This window comes from Erpetoichthys calabaricus, chromosome 4 (assembly GCF_900747795.2).
Source record: "Erpetoichthys calabaricus chromosome 4, fErpCal1.3, whole genome shotgun sequence".
Classification (NCBI taxonomy): domain Eukaryota; kingdom Metazoa; phylum Chordata; class Cladistia; order Polypteriformes; family Polypteridae; genus Erpetoichthys; species Erpetoichthys calabaricus.
Window position 1 is genome coordinate 28343749 of NC_041397.2, and position 19884 is coordinate 28363632.

At 39.3% G+C, this 19884-nt stretch overlaps 1 protein-coding gene across 1 annotated transcript in view; it reads left to right on the plus strand.

The window, feature by feature from the left end:
* smad9 (SMAD family member 9) overlaps nucleotides 1-19884 on the plus strand; it is a 75588-nt gene that overhangs the window by 25695 nt on the left and 30009 nt on the right. Inside the window, exon 2 of the mRNA XM_028799282.2 lies at nucleotides 15414-15957. Coding sequence (XP_028655115.1) covers nucleotides 15546-15957 — 412 coding nt within the window. The 5' untranslated portion in view covers nucleotides 15414-15545. The remainder of the gene's footprint in view (nucleotides 1-15413; nucleotides 15958-19884) is intronic.

Sequence of the window (19884 nt, forward strand, 5' to 3'; positions counted from 1 at the left end):
TCTGATGTGACAGGCTTATTATTAAAATAAAAAATAATAATTAAGAATTGGAACAATGCTTAAAAATCAATGAACAGAAGCCAGAATAATGGCTTGATTTTAATCAATGTCAACAAATAAGTAGTAAGTATAGCATGATTTAGAAAATATATGATTTATGGTGGCTAAGTGCTCACTCAGTGGTTAACACTGAAGCCTCGTGCCCTCAGGGTCCTGACTTTAGTTCCCAGCTTGATCCGTGTCTGTCTGCAGTTTACATGTTTCCCCAATGCATATGTGTTTTTTTTCTCTCTGGATTCTCAGTTTTCCCCTGACATCTCAAACTCATATCTCAAACATTTACAGTTTAGGTTAATTGGCACAATGTGAGTAGGAATAACTTGCGGTGAAGTGGTACTTTACTCAGGGCCATTTCTTGCCTTTCTCCTGAGTCTGCCAAAGTACAGTAATCCCTCCTCCATCGCGGGGGTTGCGTTCCAGAGCCACCCGCGAAATAAGAAAATCCGCGAAGTAGAAACCATATGTTTATATGGTTATTTTTATATTGTCATGCTTGGGTCACAGATTTGCGCAGAAACACAGGAGGTTGTAGAGAGACAGGAACGTTATTCAAACACTGCAAACAAACATTTGTCTCTTTTTCAAAAGTTTAAACTGTGCTCCATGACAAGACAGAGATGACAGTTCCGTCTCACAATTAAAAGAATGCAAACATATCTTCCTCTTCAAAGGAGTGTGCGTCAGGAGCAGATCATGTCACAGAGATAGAGAAAAGCAAACAAATCAATAGGGCTGTTTGGCTTTTAAGTATGTGAAGCACCGTGCAGCATGTCGTTTCAGGAAGCAGCTGCACAAAAGATAGCAACGTGAAGATAATCTTTCAGCATTTTTAGACGAGCGTCCGTATCATCTAGGTGTGCGAACAGCCCCCCTGCTCAATCCCCCTACGTCAGGATCAGAGAAAGTCAGCACAAGAGAGAGAGAAAAGTAAGCTGGGTAGCCTCTCAGCCATCTGCCAATAGCGTCCCTTGTATGAAATCAACTGGGCAAACCAACTGAGGAAGCATGTACCAGAAATTAAAAGACCCATTGTCCGCAGAAATCCGCGAACCAGCAAAAAATCCGCGATATATATTTAAATATGCTTACATATAAAATCCGCGATGGAGTGAAGCCACGAAAGGCGAAGCGCGATATAGCGAGGGATTACTGTATGCTGCACTACACCATAACATAAGAACACTAAAGAGTTAGGACAACTTTTACAAGAATTGACCATTCAGCCCAACAAAGTTTGCCAACCATAGTCACGTAATTTCTCAGAAATAACATTTTAAGATCTCTAAAGGGGCAGCATGGTGGCACAGTGGGTAGTGCTGCTGCCTCGCAGTTAGGAGACCCGGGTTCACTTCCCTGGTCCTCCCTGCGTGGAGTTTGCATGTTCTCCCCGTGTCTGCGTGAGTTTCCTCCGGGTGCTCTGGTTTCCTCCCACAGTACAAAGACATGCAGGTTAGGTGCATTGGCGAATCTAAAATCACCTAGTGTGTGCTTGGTGTGTGGATGTGTGTGTGTGCGTGCCCTGCGGTGGGCTGGTGCCCTGCCCAGGGTTTGTTTCCTACCTTGCACCCTGTGTTGGCTGGGATTGGCTCCAGCAGACCCCCATGACCCTGTAGTTAGGATATAGCGGGTTGGATGGATGGATGGAGGTCTCTAAAGTCCTACTATCCACCACACTACTTGGTAACTAATTCCACGTGTTTGTGGTTCCTGTGTAAGTAAAATGTTCTATCATTTATGCAGACTTTACCCATAACATGTATTCCCATGATGTGTACTGTCAAGTTTCAAACTTGCCATTGTGTATAAAAAAATCTTAACTTTTTTTTACTTCAAATGCAGTCAGTCATTATCCAACCCGCCCCTGAACACTAATTTCCACATTTAACATCACAACATTCAGAAAAAGTACTTTGCACCATGGCTTTTTGCTTCACTGTGAATAGGTCATTTTTACAACCATTCTGCACGCTATGTCATGAACTCCCACTCTTTTAGTTTGGCCACTAACTTTCTGTTACAAAATGAATGAACAATTCATGTACTCATTTCCTGAAGACATTTATTCTATTGCAGGAATATAGGGAGTTGAAGTCTGCATCTGCAGGAGGCACAACCCTTTCTGAAAAATCAGTCCTTTCATCTTTCTGTCTATTGCCAGACCAGAAAAAACACACATACACATCAGAACAGAATAAGAAAGAATGAATGCTTGAAAATTCGAGATAAAATAGCATGTAGTCTAACAGGTATTGCCAATTTAACCTTTTAAAACAAACAGATGTTAAGGCACACGAAAGCAGCATATTCTAAGAATGAGAGTCTCTGATACAACAACATCACGGGCAGCTCTTGTTTGTGGCTGAGGCTCTTTAGTTGTGTTCTCATAGCTTTGGTCCCAGAAAAAGTCCAGAGGTTGGATGAGTCAATGAATTTCAGCAGGAAAGCACTCAGATGTCAACATTTGTGACTGAAAGACAGCAAGCACATGAGCAGCAGAGTGTGTTAGATTTCCTTTATCATCTAATCCAAATATTATTGAAAAATATTATTTGTCCCAGACACTCCTTTCTCCCTCACTTTACTTCTGTAACAAGACTATTCCAGCAGGTTCCCGGATATACTGTATACAGTAAAAGACTTTATACTTGACCTTCTGCTCACTCTTGCCTCTTGATGTTTACATTTGAATGGTGCCTTGTCTCACAGGTTATACAGTGCCTGATATTCCTTGTTACTGTACAGGCTAAAGTACTTTATCTGTGTGGATAAAATGCAAGAAGATCTAAGTGAAAATATATAAAATATCACATACTTCATTTGTGTGTATAACTGTTTAAAGAACGAATTACAGTGATGTACTTATCATTAACTATATTTATTGCATGCTATAGAATCTATCCTAAGGGCATCTGGTGCAAGGCAGAGACTAAAATTAGTCAATTACAGGGCACACTGGCATATTCACGTTTGCCAATTTAATCAATATTCCACCTAAATTCTGGAATTTAGGTATACCCCGGTACCCTTCACCTCCATTATAAAATGCAAGAGTTAGCTATGTATGTGGTATATTTTTTGAAATAAAATAACTTAAGAACACAATTTCATGTAGGAAACTAATATGTACTGCAAGAAAAAACGACACAGAGAAAGGTTTGGGGCATATCCGTGACCCAAGAGGGCAGACAGTGGAAGTGACATCAGCGGTGGAAAGGCTGTCACTCATCCGTTCTGCAGAGGGATGAGGAGAGAAGGCATTAGACGACAGCGCCCATCACAAGTTCAGCATAAAAATTCCCATCATCAGAGCCCTTAAGCTGTCTCCCAAGCACACGTGCGTGACTGTGCCTTAATTGTGAATGAACAACTTTGACTTTAAAAATACCAAACTTTTCCAAGTGCTGTTGACTGTGCTGCATATCAAATTTGATCGATTACATGCAGGTGAGCTGTTATAAATATCAGGGCATGGGATAGTACTGCCCTAAATGCCCTGCATCAGCCTCATAACCATTTAACAAAACTGAGAAATATATCAATATGTATTTTGTTGCATTTCAAGCCAAAGGCAAAACATTGCCAATGCTTTGTGTTTTGTTTTGTTTTATTAATTCAAGACAAATTCAAAAGATTATTAGTGAATATATTTTAACACTGCAAAACATCCATCCAACCATCCATTATCCAACCCGCTACATCCCAACTACAGGGTCACGGGGGTCTGCTGGAGCCAATCCCACCCAATACAGGGCACAAGGCAGGAAACAAACCCCGGGCAGGGCGCCAGCAGCACTGCGAAACAAATACAGTCAAATATTCTTTTATTATCAATGAATATAATCAATAACAGGTCCTACCCAACTGTAATTTCTGCATAATCAACCTCCAAGCTTTCACTTTTGCAAAGTCATTAATATCACCCGCAAAATACACTTAACATGTAAGTTTCTATTCGATGGACAGAATCACGAGACTGTTCAGTGTTGGTACATCATAGAGTGCCAAGTACTTTTTAATTCATATCAGTTATGACCACAAGGGGGCGTCAGAGAGCCCCAAATCACAGACGCAGCACAACAGCGCACAATACACAGTATGAATAAAATAAAGGACTTTTATTCCTCAAGGCCCTTTTTTTGACTTTTTACAGTCACAATAATCACCAATTCTTCCTCCTCCTCCACCTCCGCTAAGTGTTGCCCACTGCCTCCTGACTCTGATTCGTCCATGGGTGTCAGCTGGCTCCTTTTTAAGCCAGCCCTGGATGGTATAGATGTATTTGTTCTCCACATACTCTGTTTTCCACCCAAAGACATGTGTGTTGGGGTGAATGGAGACTCTTAAGTTATCCTGGTGCCAGTGAATGTGAGTATTGAACTGCCATCCCCACCAGCCGGAAGGTAGAAAAATTTAGATTTGATTTTGGATGGACAAATATGAGGGAAATGGCTCCTGAGCTGCACATGTGTTTTGGTCACTTCCTGTAATTTTACAGGGTAATCAAATTGTATCATATTTAGCATTGATTGGCTTTCATAATAGAAGACGTTTATTTATGAAAAGAGAACGGTATTGACAGTTGTCAGAACTTGACTCGCTGTAAACTTCAAGCTTTGCAATAGTGCAATAATGACCTTGTAACAATACTGAATAAAGGAGCTGAGACCTCATAAATCACAGTTCGCTCATACATAATGAACATTTTTTTTCCTTTTCACAAGCACTAAAATGTTGTGGTGTCATTGTGCTTCCTGAAGGTTATTTTGCCAAGCTGTCAACATGTTCTGTTGACAAGAAGGGCCGTGAGTAAAGTGGTTGCTTATACTAAGTGGCTTTGTGCCTGATATTTTCTCTGGCAAATCTTATTTTGGAAAGAAAAGCCATTTTTGTTTAATGTTTTTATAGTCAGAAGTTAGGATACACTATGAAAACGTGACCACAAATCTGCTTACGGCTCTTTTCCAATTGCCAAAAGAGAACGGTATAGACGCCATTGCTTTCAGTAACATTTCCATGTGTGGTGCAATATTTAGTTACCTTTGTTGACTTTTAGAAGGCTGGAGAAATTGAAAAAACAGAAGAGAACCTGAGCTGATTTGATCAACTGGCGCCACTATGCTGCGTTTATTTGGTGCTTTTAAAAATCTTGTCAACTGTACTTGTTCTTAGTTTAATGCCTTCTGTGGGTTTGCGTAGAGCTTTTTTTTAATCTTATAATTGAGCTGTTAAGTAATTGATGAATGACTTGGGAAGGAAAGCCCCATGATACTATGGTTTTAGATGTGTTCTCTTGTGAAACTAGTGCATGTTTTTAACATAAACAATAAGTGTAAGTTTGACATGCCATTTTATTAAAGGACCTTCATATGCAATTTGTAATTTGGCTTGTGATTTACAAGTGGCCTTGTGCACCTAAAAAATTCTTTTGTTTCTTAGGACCATCAATACAATTCTAGGAGCCATTTAGTCTTTTTTTTATTTTCAGAATACTGCTTACTTGGCTTAGCTATCCCGATGCGAGTTGTTTTTCACTTCAGTAGGTTCGCAAGGTGCTTGAGACTTATGTTCCTGGGTCCTTTGTCCATCTTAAATTTTATGCATGCCTGGTAAAGCATGTGTATAGCAGAGAGGTCTACACTATGTAAAGCCAGCAGTACAAAATTAAAGGTACATTGCATTTAAACGCATTCATGTAGCACATACTTTCCATTACAGGTATTGACTTTAGCGCTGAATATAAAGTGAACTTCATAAGTGATGTACTGTACTACTAGATAATGTAGTGCAGGCAGAGGAGTCAAAGGTGGCAGATTGAGTGAGGGTAAGATATAGGGTCTTGTGTAGCAGGAGAAACATGTGTGAACAGATGAAAATACACAATGCTAACAGATTTGTTTAAAGATTTCAATTACACAATCATGTATTTATTATTTTGGAATTTTTGACATATCTGTGTTTACATATTTTGTAGTTTACTTATTCTTGTAAATTACTTATTAATCTTACTTATTCTGTAATCCATCCATCCATCCATTTTCCAACCCGCTGAATCCGAACACAGGGTCACAGGGGTCTGCTGGAGCCAATCCCAGCCAACACAGGGCACAAGGCAGGAAACAATCCTGGGCAGAGTGCCAACCCACCGCAGGACACACACAAACACACTCACACACCAAGCACACACTAGGGCCAATTTAGAATCGCCAATCCACCTAACCTGCATGTCTTTGGACTGTGGGAGGAAACTGGAGCGCCCGGAGAAAACCCACGCAGACAACATGCAAACTCCACGCAGGGAGTACCCAGGAAGGGAACCCGGGTCCCCAGGTCTCCCAACTGCGAGGCAGCGGCGCTACCCACTGCGCCACCGTGCCGCCCCTTATTCTGTAATTCCATGCTGTAAATAAATGGGTTTATGAAAATTTGTCTAATACTATAAAAATGGGAGTAACTCTACCAACAGTCCACCAATAAAACTTAGATATCACAAATTAAACTGATCTCTGGGTAAAATATTAGGCCTTTGGTGTTTTTTGGATACATCTGTGACTCTGAATTGGCTTAACTGGATTTAATAAAGTATGTATGGCATTGGAGTCTATGTGTGGGGGGCTAAATTTCATTTTCATCATTAGCATATAATGTAACGATAATGTGTTAAAGCAATTAACGGTGATGCAGTGATTAGCTCTGCTTCTTCATGGACCAATCTCCCAGTCATTGTTAGCACTTTAGTTTAGCATTTTCTCCTCATGTCTGTAGAATCAAAAACATGCATGTTATGTTGACTGGTTACACAAAACTGGACCTATATGAGTATTGATATATACTCGAGTCCTGTGATGGACTAGCAGCCTGTCCAGAGTTTATTTCTGCTCTGAGCCTGTTGCTAATGAAATAGGTGTGGACCCTTTGAAACTCTTAATGAGTTTAATATACTGTAGTTTTAGAAAATTATATTGTGTTTTGTAAATTAGTTATATAACAAGCTACCGTGGCTGTCCATTTGTCTGTCCAGGATTTTAAATCACCTGTAGCTCGCAAACTGTTTGACCTATTGACCTGAAATTTGGTACACATATACTATGTGATGTCTACTATCTGCTTTCTGGGTGATGATTGACCTCCAAGGTTATTCCTCTTTTTATTTTTATTCTATTTTATTGTGGAATCAACTCACGGCAGCGGCCACCAGGGCGGCCATGTGGCGCATGTGTACAAGTGCCGTTCTCATCCTTACCACCTTCGCCATCACTTTCCCTACCTCTTCATATCTTAAATAATTCTTAAGGCAGATTGAAGACTTTTAAGTGAAAAATTAAGGAAAAGTACTATGTAATTGCAACACAAACACTAACTTAATCAGTTTTAACGTGAAAAGATGCCGGCGAGAAAAGAGAAGAAGTGGGCCGCTAGGGTGGAGAAAAGAAGAGCTGCTCAGGAAGCAGCAAGCGCATCAACCTCTGAGCAAATGAATGATAAACATACAGAGAAAGAGGACGAGAACTAGGAATGCTCAAGTCAAGTGTATTCACTGCACGTTATCATGCAGTGCGCCGTTACTGGTACAGGTATAAGAATATTGAGTAAGAGGTACAAGTTGCTTTGCAGCAAATTATACCTACTAATGAATTTCAAATTTAAAAGGTCAGTATTTAAAATATTTGCTTCTTTTTAAAATGCATTCTATACAGGTAACATTTATCCTGGTAATATTAGAGCAACTATCCACGCTGCATTTCTGTAGTATTTATTTTGTCACCCGTTCTCGTTCCCTCAAATTGCATATGTTGAATTGAAATAGAGTAACCATTATGATCATTGCAATTTAAAACTGATTAACATTTTTAGACATTTTGGATCATGACTTACCAACAATAACCTGTTTACTTAATTTTATGGAAGAAGTTACTCTTGTTTTGCAGTACATTTATTTTAAAATGATATTTTACAGGTTTCTGATTTTGTAATAGCGTGATATGGAAAGCTTTTTATATTTATATTGTGAATGCTTGCAAAGATTCTCAGAGTTTTATTGCTCTTCCCAGCTATATTAACTGTAAACCAATGTTATTTTATAATATATGTAGTACAAAAATCCATAAAAAATATTTTTTCTTTATCACTCTAACAAAGCATAGTCCTTTGTCAAACTACATGTATCATTCTTGTCCAGACTTTGCTATTCAATTCACAGCTAACTTTGTGCTCTTTTTCCAGGCTCTCTTATGTAACATACTGTATGCATTCTGATTTATTGTAAGTTGCATTAAGTAAAGGCAGATGTTAAATATTCAAGACTGAGAGAAAAGAACATGTAGTCGACAGAAATCAAACTGGTGGGTGGGTACTCATTGGTGTATGGTCATCAAAAACACCAGTGATTCCCCCTTTTGTGCTTCTCCACAAAAGATCTATCATCTGACTCTTTAGGGAAAGTCCAGTCTCCACCTTGTTCTTAAAACGTATGTGCAAAAAACACTAAAAAGCTTTACATTCTTTAAACATTCAACCATCAATTTTCACAAGCAGAGTTTGTTTTGCTGTCTTGTCAGGAGTTTGATTTATCACTTTCTTTCATGTCTGATACTTCAAAGACCCAAGTACTGATACAGCTATATATTAAGGTGTCAATTAAAGAACACACTATGTTGTAACAGTCATGACCTTAGATCTTACTCATCTCTTACTTGGTTTACACTCATTCATCACTTTTTACTTAATTTTAAATTTGAAAAAAAAAGGTCAGTGAAAACTAAGAAATAGCAGTAATACAATAGTAATTTAGGCTTTCTTCCTCAACATAAAGATGTTAGATTAACTGTTGACATTAGTGAGTGCGTGTGTGTTAGAATGGCCTACACTTATTATGTTCCTGCCTTGCAACAGATGCTACCGGATTAGACACTTGCTCCTGTACTCATGAGCTGGATTAAGTGGGTTTGAGAATGAATGGATGGGTGGATGAAGTGTGTTCTGTAATAAAAAAGAAAACGATTGATTTTCAGTTTTGAAATAAAGAATGGTGACTTTTAAAACTGAGTGATAGGTGAGAAAAATTAAAGATTGACTGGTAAATGACTTATAGTAACACAGTAATGCAGTAGATAGATAGATAGATAGATAGATAGATAGATAGATAGATAGATAGATAGATAGATAGATAGATAGATAGATAGATAGATGTGAAAGGCACTATATTATAGATAGATAGATAGATAGATAGATAGATAGATAGATAGATAGATAGATAGATAGATAGATAGATAGATAGATAGATAGATGTGAAAGGCACTATATTATAGATAGATAGATAGATAGATAGATAGATAGATAGATAGATAGATAGATAGATAGATAGATAGATGTGAAAGGCACTATATTATAGATAGATAGATAGATAGATAGATAGATAGATAGATAGATAGATAGATAGATAGATAGATAGATAGATAGATAGATAGATAGATAGATGTGAAAGGCACTATATTATAGATAGATAGACACATTATTCATCTTCCTTTTTTTTAACCAGGAGGAGCGTCACTTTGTTGTCAGTTACCATACCCCATTTGTTACAACCTACAAATAAGCATGCATTCTTAAATTCTTCTATTAGCACCACTGACATATTCCGATCTTAGCTAACTAAATGTGGACTGTCTGTTAATCTACTGATGCTGTGTTAGCATCCATTGGCTCCTTCACCAGCATTCCTTTTCTGATCACATGACATGCATTAGTTAAGATGTTATTTTGGGTGGTGGCCTATTGTTAAAAACACTTAACGACAGTTATGCATGAAAAACCCAAAATGCATTGCTTTTTCTGATACAATCACAGTAGTGTGACTATCTCTGACTTCCTTGTTGCTTTCAAAGCAAATTGCACACATACTATTCTGTGGAAGCTTGAATACTTGCTTTTTATCATCTTCTCTGCACACATTCCTTTGTCGTTAAGCAGTCAGTTTATATGAGAATGACACATCAACAAGTTATACATTCTAACACCTATTGAATGTAGGGTACAAATATATTTTATTCGTAAACGATATAGTGAAATTCTCAGACAGACACACAGATAGATAGATAGATAGATAGATAGATAGATAGATAGATAGATAGATAGATAGATAGATAGATAGATAGATAGATAGATAGATAGATAGATAGATAGATAGATAGATAGATAGATAGATAGAACTTTATTTGTCTCAAGGAGAAAATGTAGCTTTTTACAAATCCTCAAGAAATACACCAAACAACAATAGTAGCAATCCTCTCCTCTCAAAACACAAGAGTTACAAAAAGAAGAAAATTTCGGACTTGGCTAAAGAAAAGTCACATTGAGGCATTATTAAGGTGTATTGCTGTGGGTATGAAGGAATCCCAGTAGTGTTTTTTGACAAATCTCTTTTGAATAATTCGTTGACTGGAAGTATTTAATGATAGTGTGTCAAAAAGAGGTTGTGCAGCATTATTCACAATGGACATCATTTTCTTCTGCTTTTTCTACTCTACTACTACCTACAGGGGGTCCAGAGAGCATCCTATAATTGCACCTGCCATCTTAACTTGTTAAATTGTCGGGTCTGGCTTGGAGCGATGTTACTGACCCGGCACGCTACAGGATAGAGCTGTAGAACAATAAAGGATGTCACTGTCCACGTTGTAGTAGCCCAGTTTCCTAAGAAAAGAGCCCGCTCTGCCCTTTCTTATATAGTTCCTGTATGTAATGAGACCAGTCTACCCTGCCATCGATGTGGACACCACAGTACTTTAGCAGTATACCTTCTCCACTTCCACTCCCTGAGTAGTGACTGAGAATAGAGGCTCCTCTTTAGAGAATTCACTCCAAACACACATGTCTTAGAGAATTACTCTTTAGACTCCAGCAACACTATTGAGAGGGCAACCCTACTGGGGTCCATGGATGCCACTGGAGGGAGCTGTGGGGAAGTGCTGTGACACGTGTCAAGGTACATTTTGGCTGCAACACTGATTTGCCAAAAGTGTTCCCAGGTCAGGCTTAAAACAGAGCCCTCCGCTTCACCCAGGTGAGTCAGAGTCGGAAGTAGAGAAGGGCAACACTCGCCTGGATTGAAGAATGGGGAAGAAAATTGTTTATTCTCTGTGAAGTTTACTGACCCAGAAGCCTAAGAAAAGGTATTTTATTTAATAAAAAAGAGTCTGTTTGAACACGGGACTTGTATCTGTTAAGTTGTGGTCTGAGGATGGGACCTGTGATGCCCCCTAGTGCCTACAGCTATAAAACTTGAATGTAAATGTTGCATATTGATTAGCACATTAGATTAAACTGTATTAATCCCATTGGGAAATTCAGAAATTTCAGGATTCATGCAAGTAAGAATTTCACTGTACTTTGCACACATAACAGTAACATCTATAACTATAACCTGTAACCTATATATAAGGAACGTTATGATTAGAATGTAAAATAAACTAGTGACACCACGCGTTGAGTCCTATGTGCAGTTCTTGCCAAAACAATACTAAAAAGGTAGATGCGCTAGCACTAATAGTTGTGCAGAGAAAAACAACCAGTTGTCAATGAAGTCCAACCTTCACCTGATGAGGATATCCTAACTTGAAAGGCTCTAATCTTTATCAATACCCTAGAGCAAAGCTATTCAATTGGCGGCCCGCGGGCCACATGCGGCCCAGAATCAACCTCGGAGTGGCCCAGCCCGTGGTTCCGCCCATAGATAATAAATTAATATATATTATTCATAAATTGTTATTTAATATAATTTAATATAAATATATATATATATTATATTAATATAAATATATAGTATATTAATATAAATATAAAGTATTTATTATGTCTATGGTCCCGCCAAAAACGCGCATTCCTACGTAAATTACGTAGCCTGCAACACGCAAACAATGCAGAGCGTGCAGGTAGTAGCTTAGATTACACTGAAACGTAAAATTGCCAATGAAAACCGTAAGTTTAACCCTGCCTGGACTGACAAATACTTGTTTATTTTACCGCCACATCCAAACGCCAAACCGATGTGTTTAATTTGTAATGAGTGCGTTGGAGTATTTAAAGATTACAATGTGCGGAGGCATCATGTTGAGAAACACCACACTTTTCGCACCAATTTTCCAGAGGGATCTCAAGAGAGGGCTGCAAAAGTGCAGAGTTTGATTGCATCTTACAACCGGAGCAGTACTACCATGGTGCGGTCATTCACAGCCCAAGAGAGAGCTACTGCGGCATCCCTTCGTGTTTCCTGGATACTGGCAAAAAAGAAAAGGCCATTCACAGACTCTGAAACCGTGAAGGACTGTATGCTGGCTGTCGTGGATGAGGTGATAAATGACGATAAAATTAAAATGAGTGTGGTATCTGCTATAAAAAACGTACCCCTGTCAGATACTTCAAACATTCGTAGGGTTGAAATTCTTGCTGCAGATGTGTATGAAACGCTGTTAGGAGACCTGATGAAAGCTGATACTATGTCTATAGCAGTAGATGAGTCCACAGACAAAACTGATACTGCTCAGTTGTGCATATATGTCCGTTTTTTTGATGGCAAATGCTTCCGAGAGGAGCTGCTCGGCCTACTGCCGTTAGAAGGACACACAACTGGCGATATAGTCTTTGGGAAAATTTCCGCCTTTTTTAAAGACAGTGGTCTGGATATGAAACGTGTGTGCATGCTTGTGACAGATGGGGCTCTGTCCATGACAGGGAAAGTGAATGGTTTGGCAGCACGTTGGTCCGCTGTTGCACCTCAGTTGATCTCCTTACACTGCATTGTGCATCAGGCGGTGTTGTGCGCAAAACTAAGCGGGGCGCTCAAAACGACAATGGACAGCGTTATGGCTATAATTAATTTTATTCGCTCCACATCAAGCCTCCAACACCGCTTATTCCGCATGCTGCTGTCAGAAATGTCTGCTGAGCACCACGACCTTCTTTTGCATAATGTCGTGAGGTGGCTGTCCAAAGGCAAAGCACTGGAGCGTTTCTGCGGTCTCAGAGAAGAGATCATAACTTTCCTCCGCGGCAGCAAGCAAAAAAAAGGCAGAAACGCACTTGAGTCGCATACTGGACGACAACTTCATGGCCGATGCCTGCTTTCTGAGCGACATATTCAAACACCTGAACGATCTCAATTTGGGACTACAAGGCAGAGACAAAACTGTCATCGACCTTGTGGAACAGATGCGCGCATTCCAAGTTAAACTGGACCTTTTCGCAAATGATTTGAGCACAGGCCGAATGCTGCATTTTCCGACACTCCGCAAATGCATCTCATCCCCCGCACAAATCACGGATGTGATGACAGATTTCATGGCGATGTTGAAAAATAACTTTGCTGGTCGATTGGATGGACTTGATCTGCCCACAGAGTTGGCCGTTTTTGTCAGAGACCCATTCACTGTTGCAATAGAAGGGGACTTATCCGCCAGAGCTAAGAAACTGGTCCCTTCCATTGACGAGGGGAAATTCACACTCGAACTTGTTGACATGCAGTCATCTGTAACCATGGCACAGGAGCTTTCCACTAACGGGCCTCCAATGTTTTGGACTGATGTCAACGCACATCAGTTCCCTAACATTAAGAAAGTAGCAATCGTCATGCTCAGTATGTTTGGATCAACATATACATGTGAGTCAAGTTTTTCACACATGAACTCCATAAAAAGCAACTCTCGTTGCTCCCTGACTGACCATACTCTCCACCAATGCCTTCGAATTGCATTGACAACTTACGAGCCTAAAGTCACTGCTCTCGTTCAAAACAAAAAATGTCACTTCTCCCACTAAGTCAGCAGGGTAACCGTAGCCTACAATACATCAATATAATGTGGGATGCGTAACAGAGGCATGCCTAATCACACATGGTGATTTAAAATATGTTCCCTCAGTGTTGTTATAGTTGTGAATACTGTGCACTTTTTATTTTATGCACTTTGAGATGTTCCTGGGTCAAATGTGTGCAAGTTGTTTATTTTGTTTCAAAAGGAAACAATGTTATTTCTAATAGCCTACTACTGTGCACTATTTTGTTTTATGCACTTTGTGATCAGATAGGTCAGATATGTAGCCTAGGTCAGTTTTTTTTTCTTTTGTAAGTGGAAAAAATAGGGGCTACCTCAGATTCTGTTAATTCAGCTCTTTTTGTATGCACCTTTTGCTCTGCAAACTGACCAAAGTTAAAAGAGAAACAACGAATAAACCTTATGTTTTTCAATATATTTGTTTGTGTTGGTTTTAAAATTTGTCATTACGAGCTGCTTTGCCGCTAAAATGACTGGCCTAGCTAACCTTCTTGGTTTGACAATCTGGCCCAACTGAATTTGTAATTGAATAGCCCTGCCCTAGAGCATAAGGTCCAAATACAGAATTCTTTGATAAAGTTCATCTATCAGATTAAATGCAGATAATTAATGAATCATAATTATGGACACCGATGGAAATTAGGGGGAAATGCATTGAAGATCGAAACCAGGAAACACTACTGAATATGGAATGTAATAGCAAATCATGGAGTTAAATCAGAAACTTTGGTTGCTGTAAAGAAGTGCCTGGGTATGACTTAGAAGCATCTTGGCTATTAGATAACCAAATAAGCTTGACAGGTTGAGTGTTGCCCTCTTGTTTGTAAAACTTCTTATGTTTGAGGTAGTGTGCCTTATCATGGACTGGCAGTCTATCCGTGATTGGTTCCTCCCCTGCACCTGATGCTTCCAGGGTAGACTGCTATTCTCACAATACTTCAATCGAATAAAGGGCTGGAAAAATGAAATAAAATGCTGTAATATAGCATATCTTGTCCATCCATCCATTTTCCAACCCGCTGAATCCGAACACAGGGTCACAGGAGTCTGCTGGAGCCAATCCCAGCCAACACAGGGCACAAGGCAGGAACCAATCCTGGGCAGGGTGCCAACCCACCGCAGGACACACACAAACACACACTAGGGCCAATGTAGAATCGCCAATCCACCTAACCTGCATGTCTTTGGACTGTGGGAGGAAACCGGAGCACCCGGAGGAAACCCACGCAGACACAGGGAGAACATGCAAACTCCACGCAGGGAGGACCCGGGAAGTGAACCCAGGTCCCCAGGTCTCCCAACTGCGAGGCAGCAGCGCTACCCACTGCACCACCGTGCCGCCCAGCATATCTTGTTCACTTTTTAAAACTGCTTCTACACATCACATTGAGAACAAGTAGAAATATGAATCCCTCAATCACTTTGACTCCTATAGATCAGCTTTGAATAAAGTTTAAAGTTATTGGTTAATTGATTTACATGTCTATGATGATAATACTAACCACTGATATTTTGTTCTTAATTTGACAGAAATCAGCAACCATTTCAAAAAGGAAAAAAAAAATCTAGACTGCAGAGTGATCTAACCTTCTATGAAGAGTAAGACAAGCATTTACAAAATTGTCTAAAAGACACCCAGTTATAATAATCCTGACAACTCCCATGTACTCCAGCGCATCTATCACTTCTCTCTTTTCCTTCACCAGCCCAGCAGTAAAGAGACTGTTGGGCTGGAAACAAGGGGATGAGGAGGAAAAATGGGCAGAGAAAGCTGTAGATTCACTTGTTAAAAAGCTCAAGAAGAAGAAAGGAGCAATGGAAGAACTGGAGAAAGCACTGAGTTGTCCCGGTCAGCCCAGCAAATGTGTAACCATCCCACGCTCCCTTGATGGCAGGTTGCAGGTATCCCACAGGAAAGGTCTTCCTCATGTCATCTATTGCAGGGTGTGGAGGTGGCCAGACCTGCAGTCCCACCATGAGCTTAAAGCTCTTGAATGTTGCGAGTTTCCATTTGGATCAAAACAGAAAGACATCTGCATTAACCCTTATCATTATCGACGAGTAGAAACACCAGGTAAGTGTTTTGAAACTATATACACATGAGAATTATGTTAATGGAGCTTTAAGTATTGCACTGACAGAACCTGCGCTGTAAGACTGAAATTTGGGTGGGGTGTCTACTGTGCGGTCTTTACGTGTTCTCCTGCTGTGTATGTGGGTTGTAATGGGTGTCCTAGTAAACACAAAGACTTATATACTGGAAAGGGGGTCACAACAGAGGCAGGCCCCAGAGAGACCCTAAGAAGATGAGACAGGTGAATACTGAAAGGGATGACCTACGTTGTCCTGCTGTGACAGGAAGAGTGGCACCACTGGGATGTGATGTGTCTTATACGCATGCTATGTCCAAGGGAGAGCAGTAGGCAGGGACGTTGCTGGACACTAGAGGGACCTGGGTATTTGGTAGAGCAAGTACTAAACATGTGGGAGAAAGTGAGCACTGACTGAGAGGAAGAGATGTCATTTTAGAAGGGCATGCCTTTCTAGGAGACAAATCATCTCAACTCCATTTAGAGACTTCAAACCATTGAGGTAGACAAGGTGCAGCTACAGGGGTTACTGCTTTCCTTTGTTATATTTAAACTTACATTTCCTTTTGCTTTCATGAAATTAATGTTGAGCTGTTAAATACAGTTTAATGTATTATATTTTAGCATAAACTGTATACATATTTACTGGGACTTGTCAGGTGTACACACTTTTGCATCCCCTCTGCATCGTACATCAGCGCCTGAGGTGAAACCTCTGATGTTGTGACACCACGGCTGCTTCACTTATTTGATAAGGTGAAGATTGGAGTGGAGTATTACATTCTTAGGTGTGGTGTGGTGCTCTGAGGCTAGGGAGCTGCACTAGCAATCGGAAGGTTGCCGGTTCGAATCCCATAAATGCCAGTAGGGACTCTGCTCTGTTGGGCCCTTGAGCAAGGCCCTTAACCTGCAATTGCTGAGTGTTTTGAGTAGTGAGAAAAGCGCTATATAAATGCAAATTATTATTATTATTATTATTATTATTATATTATTAGGTCTGAAATCTGATTATTTGGGTGGTTACCTGCCAGTTAGCATCTTTAGCATTACTTTGGGTGAAAAGATTCTACAACAGCACCGCCTAGTGATCACAAGGTTTACTTTAGATAAATCGGATTCATTGTTAATCTTTAGTAAAATATTAATTAATTATTAGTGTATACTGAATTTTTAAAAAGGGCATTAAAATGAGGCATACTAAGTGCCACCTTAGCTCCTAATGACAAATGATATCAAGACCTCCTGACTGTGGAGTTATGAGCAGAACTGAGGCACAGGCAGAAAGAAATTATGAAAACAGTATTAGAGAAGTGTGTGGTTTAATATAAGCCATTGAATAAGATACACTATCTAAATAAGACATATTATTGTTGTTATTATCATTATCTGGATGAACAGTTGTTATATGGACAATGGTCTCCCATCACGCTCTTGTAAATTAAGAGAACCCTTATAAAAGGCTAAAAAAAGGCAGTAAAAATTCAATGATTTCTACTGAGAAAAAATGAGAACAGATTGATAAAGATAAATAAAGAAGGCTGACGTTAGGCACTTAAAGGCTGGGCTCACATCTTTGAGTGGATGTGATCCATGGGAATCAGGATTAGGTGAATGATGTCATTAAACATGTACCTGAATGGTCTTTATTCCTTGGGAAAATATGGAGAAGGAAAAGTGTAATGAAATTATTTCCCTGTAAACGAATTGAAGACATGAAAAATATAACACCACATAATAAAAGGTCCAACAGGCATGATGACTGACAGGCCTTATTCAGTAACAATAAATTTTACATTTTCAAAACAAAATTTTAATCCACTCAGAAAATAGAACAGCCTCTGTGTTTGACAAATACAAATGAGCCATTTGTTTTTCTTTAAATTAATTTTAGAGTTTATTTTGCCGCCTGGCAGAATTACCTCTAAATTCATTTGCTGCATATGTAGCAGGAATGGAATTTTCCTAGTTGGTGCTGTAATTAGATTTATTTAAAAGCAAAGTGCCTCAAGATTAGATGGTGCTTGTGAATGCTGAGGTACATAATTGCTGCTTCTTTGCTTGTCTTGCTGACCTCATCCTAAATTGATAGGTAATTTAGAGTCACATTAGTGGTTTTCTTAAATGCTACACCTCAGATGATCGAGTTGCTTTTTATTGTTGACTTGAAAGAGATGATATTATGATGATTTAATTTGAGATTTACCTTTTTTTATACTGAAGGATAACAAGTTTTTGTAAAGGTCACAATTATATTTTACGCCAGTCTGTTACACCGTATGAGTGTTATTAATACATTTTTTATTTTTAATACAATTTTAAAATTAGAGAATGAGTACATCTTGCAGGATTTTAAAATTATATAATATTTATCTATGGCTATCAAAACTTCATCTTTATGATAGTAGTAATAGTAGTATTGGTGTAGTTAAGGGAGTCATTATATATGTTATGGCTGCCCTAATTAGCCCCTCCTCAGCCTCAGCCTAACAATGTAGTGGCCATTTGACAAAGCAATTACTAGCACACCATTACAAATGGTGTATATTTGTAACATTTAAACCCAAATACCAAACATTACAAGCACTTTTTTCAATATTTCAAGCAAAATGCAAAAGATTCAATGCATATTTTTTAGCATGGTGAACCAAGTATAAAAATATCCTCTTAACATCATGTAAAACAAGCATAGTAAATAACAGGTCGTGTCTTACTACACTAATTTCTACAGAATCTTTGTGTTTTTATGATTGTTATTTATAACATCTGCAAAATTCACTTGACACTAAAATTCTCATTTGAAGGACCGTGATTACAAGACTGATCAGTCTTTCTTGGTACATCATTAATTCATTTTTAGGCAATTTCAGTTTACTAAAATAGCTACAGTGTAACTTGTAAAAAATATGCAGTGCAAAGTACGCTTCTGGGTAAATTATTCTGTGTGTGCTTTAAGCAATGCAAGATATGTCAGTTCATTATTAAAAGTATATCTTCTTCAGAGGCTTAATTTGACATCAATGTCAGTTGTCAAATGACTGTACATTGTTACAAATGTTGCTGGTACAAAAACAGTGAATTTGTGCACAGACCATCCTGGGCCCCCCAGTAGCCCAGTGCCCAAACAAATATTCCCACTTACCATCCTGTCAGTGCCCCTAGTAGTAGTAGTAGTAGTAGTAGTAGTAGTAGTAGTAGTACTGTCATGCATACAGAATCCACCTTAATAAAAGAAGTGTCTGTGTGTGTATGTATTTGTGTTTCCATCCAGTTGGTACAGTTAGAAAGAAAAATTAAAAATTAGGCAACATCTATATATATAATTCACTAAGCCAGAAGACAAGTAGCCAACCATGGAAAGCACGCTGGAAGGGGCATGGATTCACTAAGTCGCCGACAAGTAAGACACCCATGGCGCACGCAGGAAGGAGCCACGCCCACCAACTCTAAGACCATTGGATGCGACGACAACTCGCAGAGCCACGCCCACCAACTCGGACGCGACGACACAGAAAAAACGGCGTCATTTAAATTCGGCTGTCGTAGAGGCCACATGCACCTCCGAGCCACGTTGACTGTTCATAGAAGCATGTTTCTCGCGGAGGTGAATCACCATATGCAGCGTGTAAAACGGTTTGCGAGGGGTATCCCATGGGATCCTTAAAACAATCCTTTACAACTGAGGTTAAAACACAATGAAGTAAGCAGTCTTTAAAAACCAATACGTCCTGTGCCTCTGTTTCATTAGCGTCGGCTGTCCTCCAATTGTATGTCACGGACAATTGTATGTTTCCCTCTCAAAACACAATGAAGGAAGCAGTCTTTAAAAATCAATAAGCCCTGTGCCTCAGTTTCATTAGCGTCTCACCTGCTTCATCCAATGGTCTTAAAGTTGGTGGCCTGGGCTCCGTGAA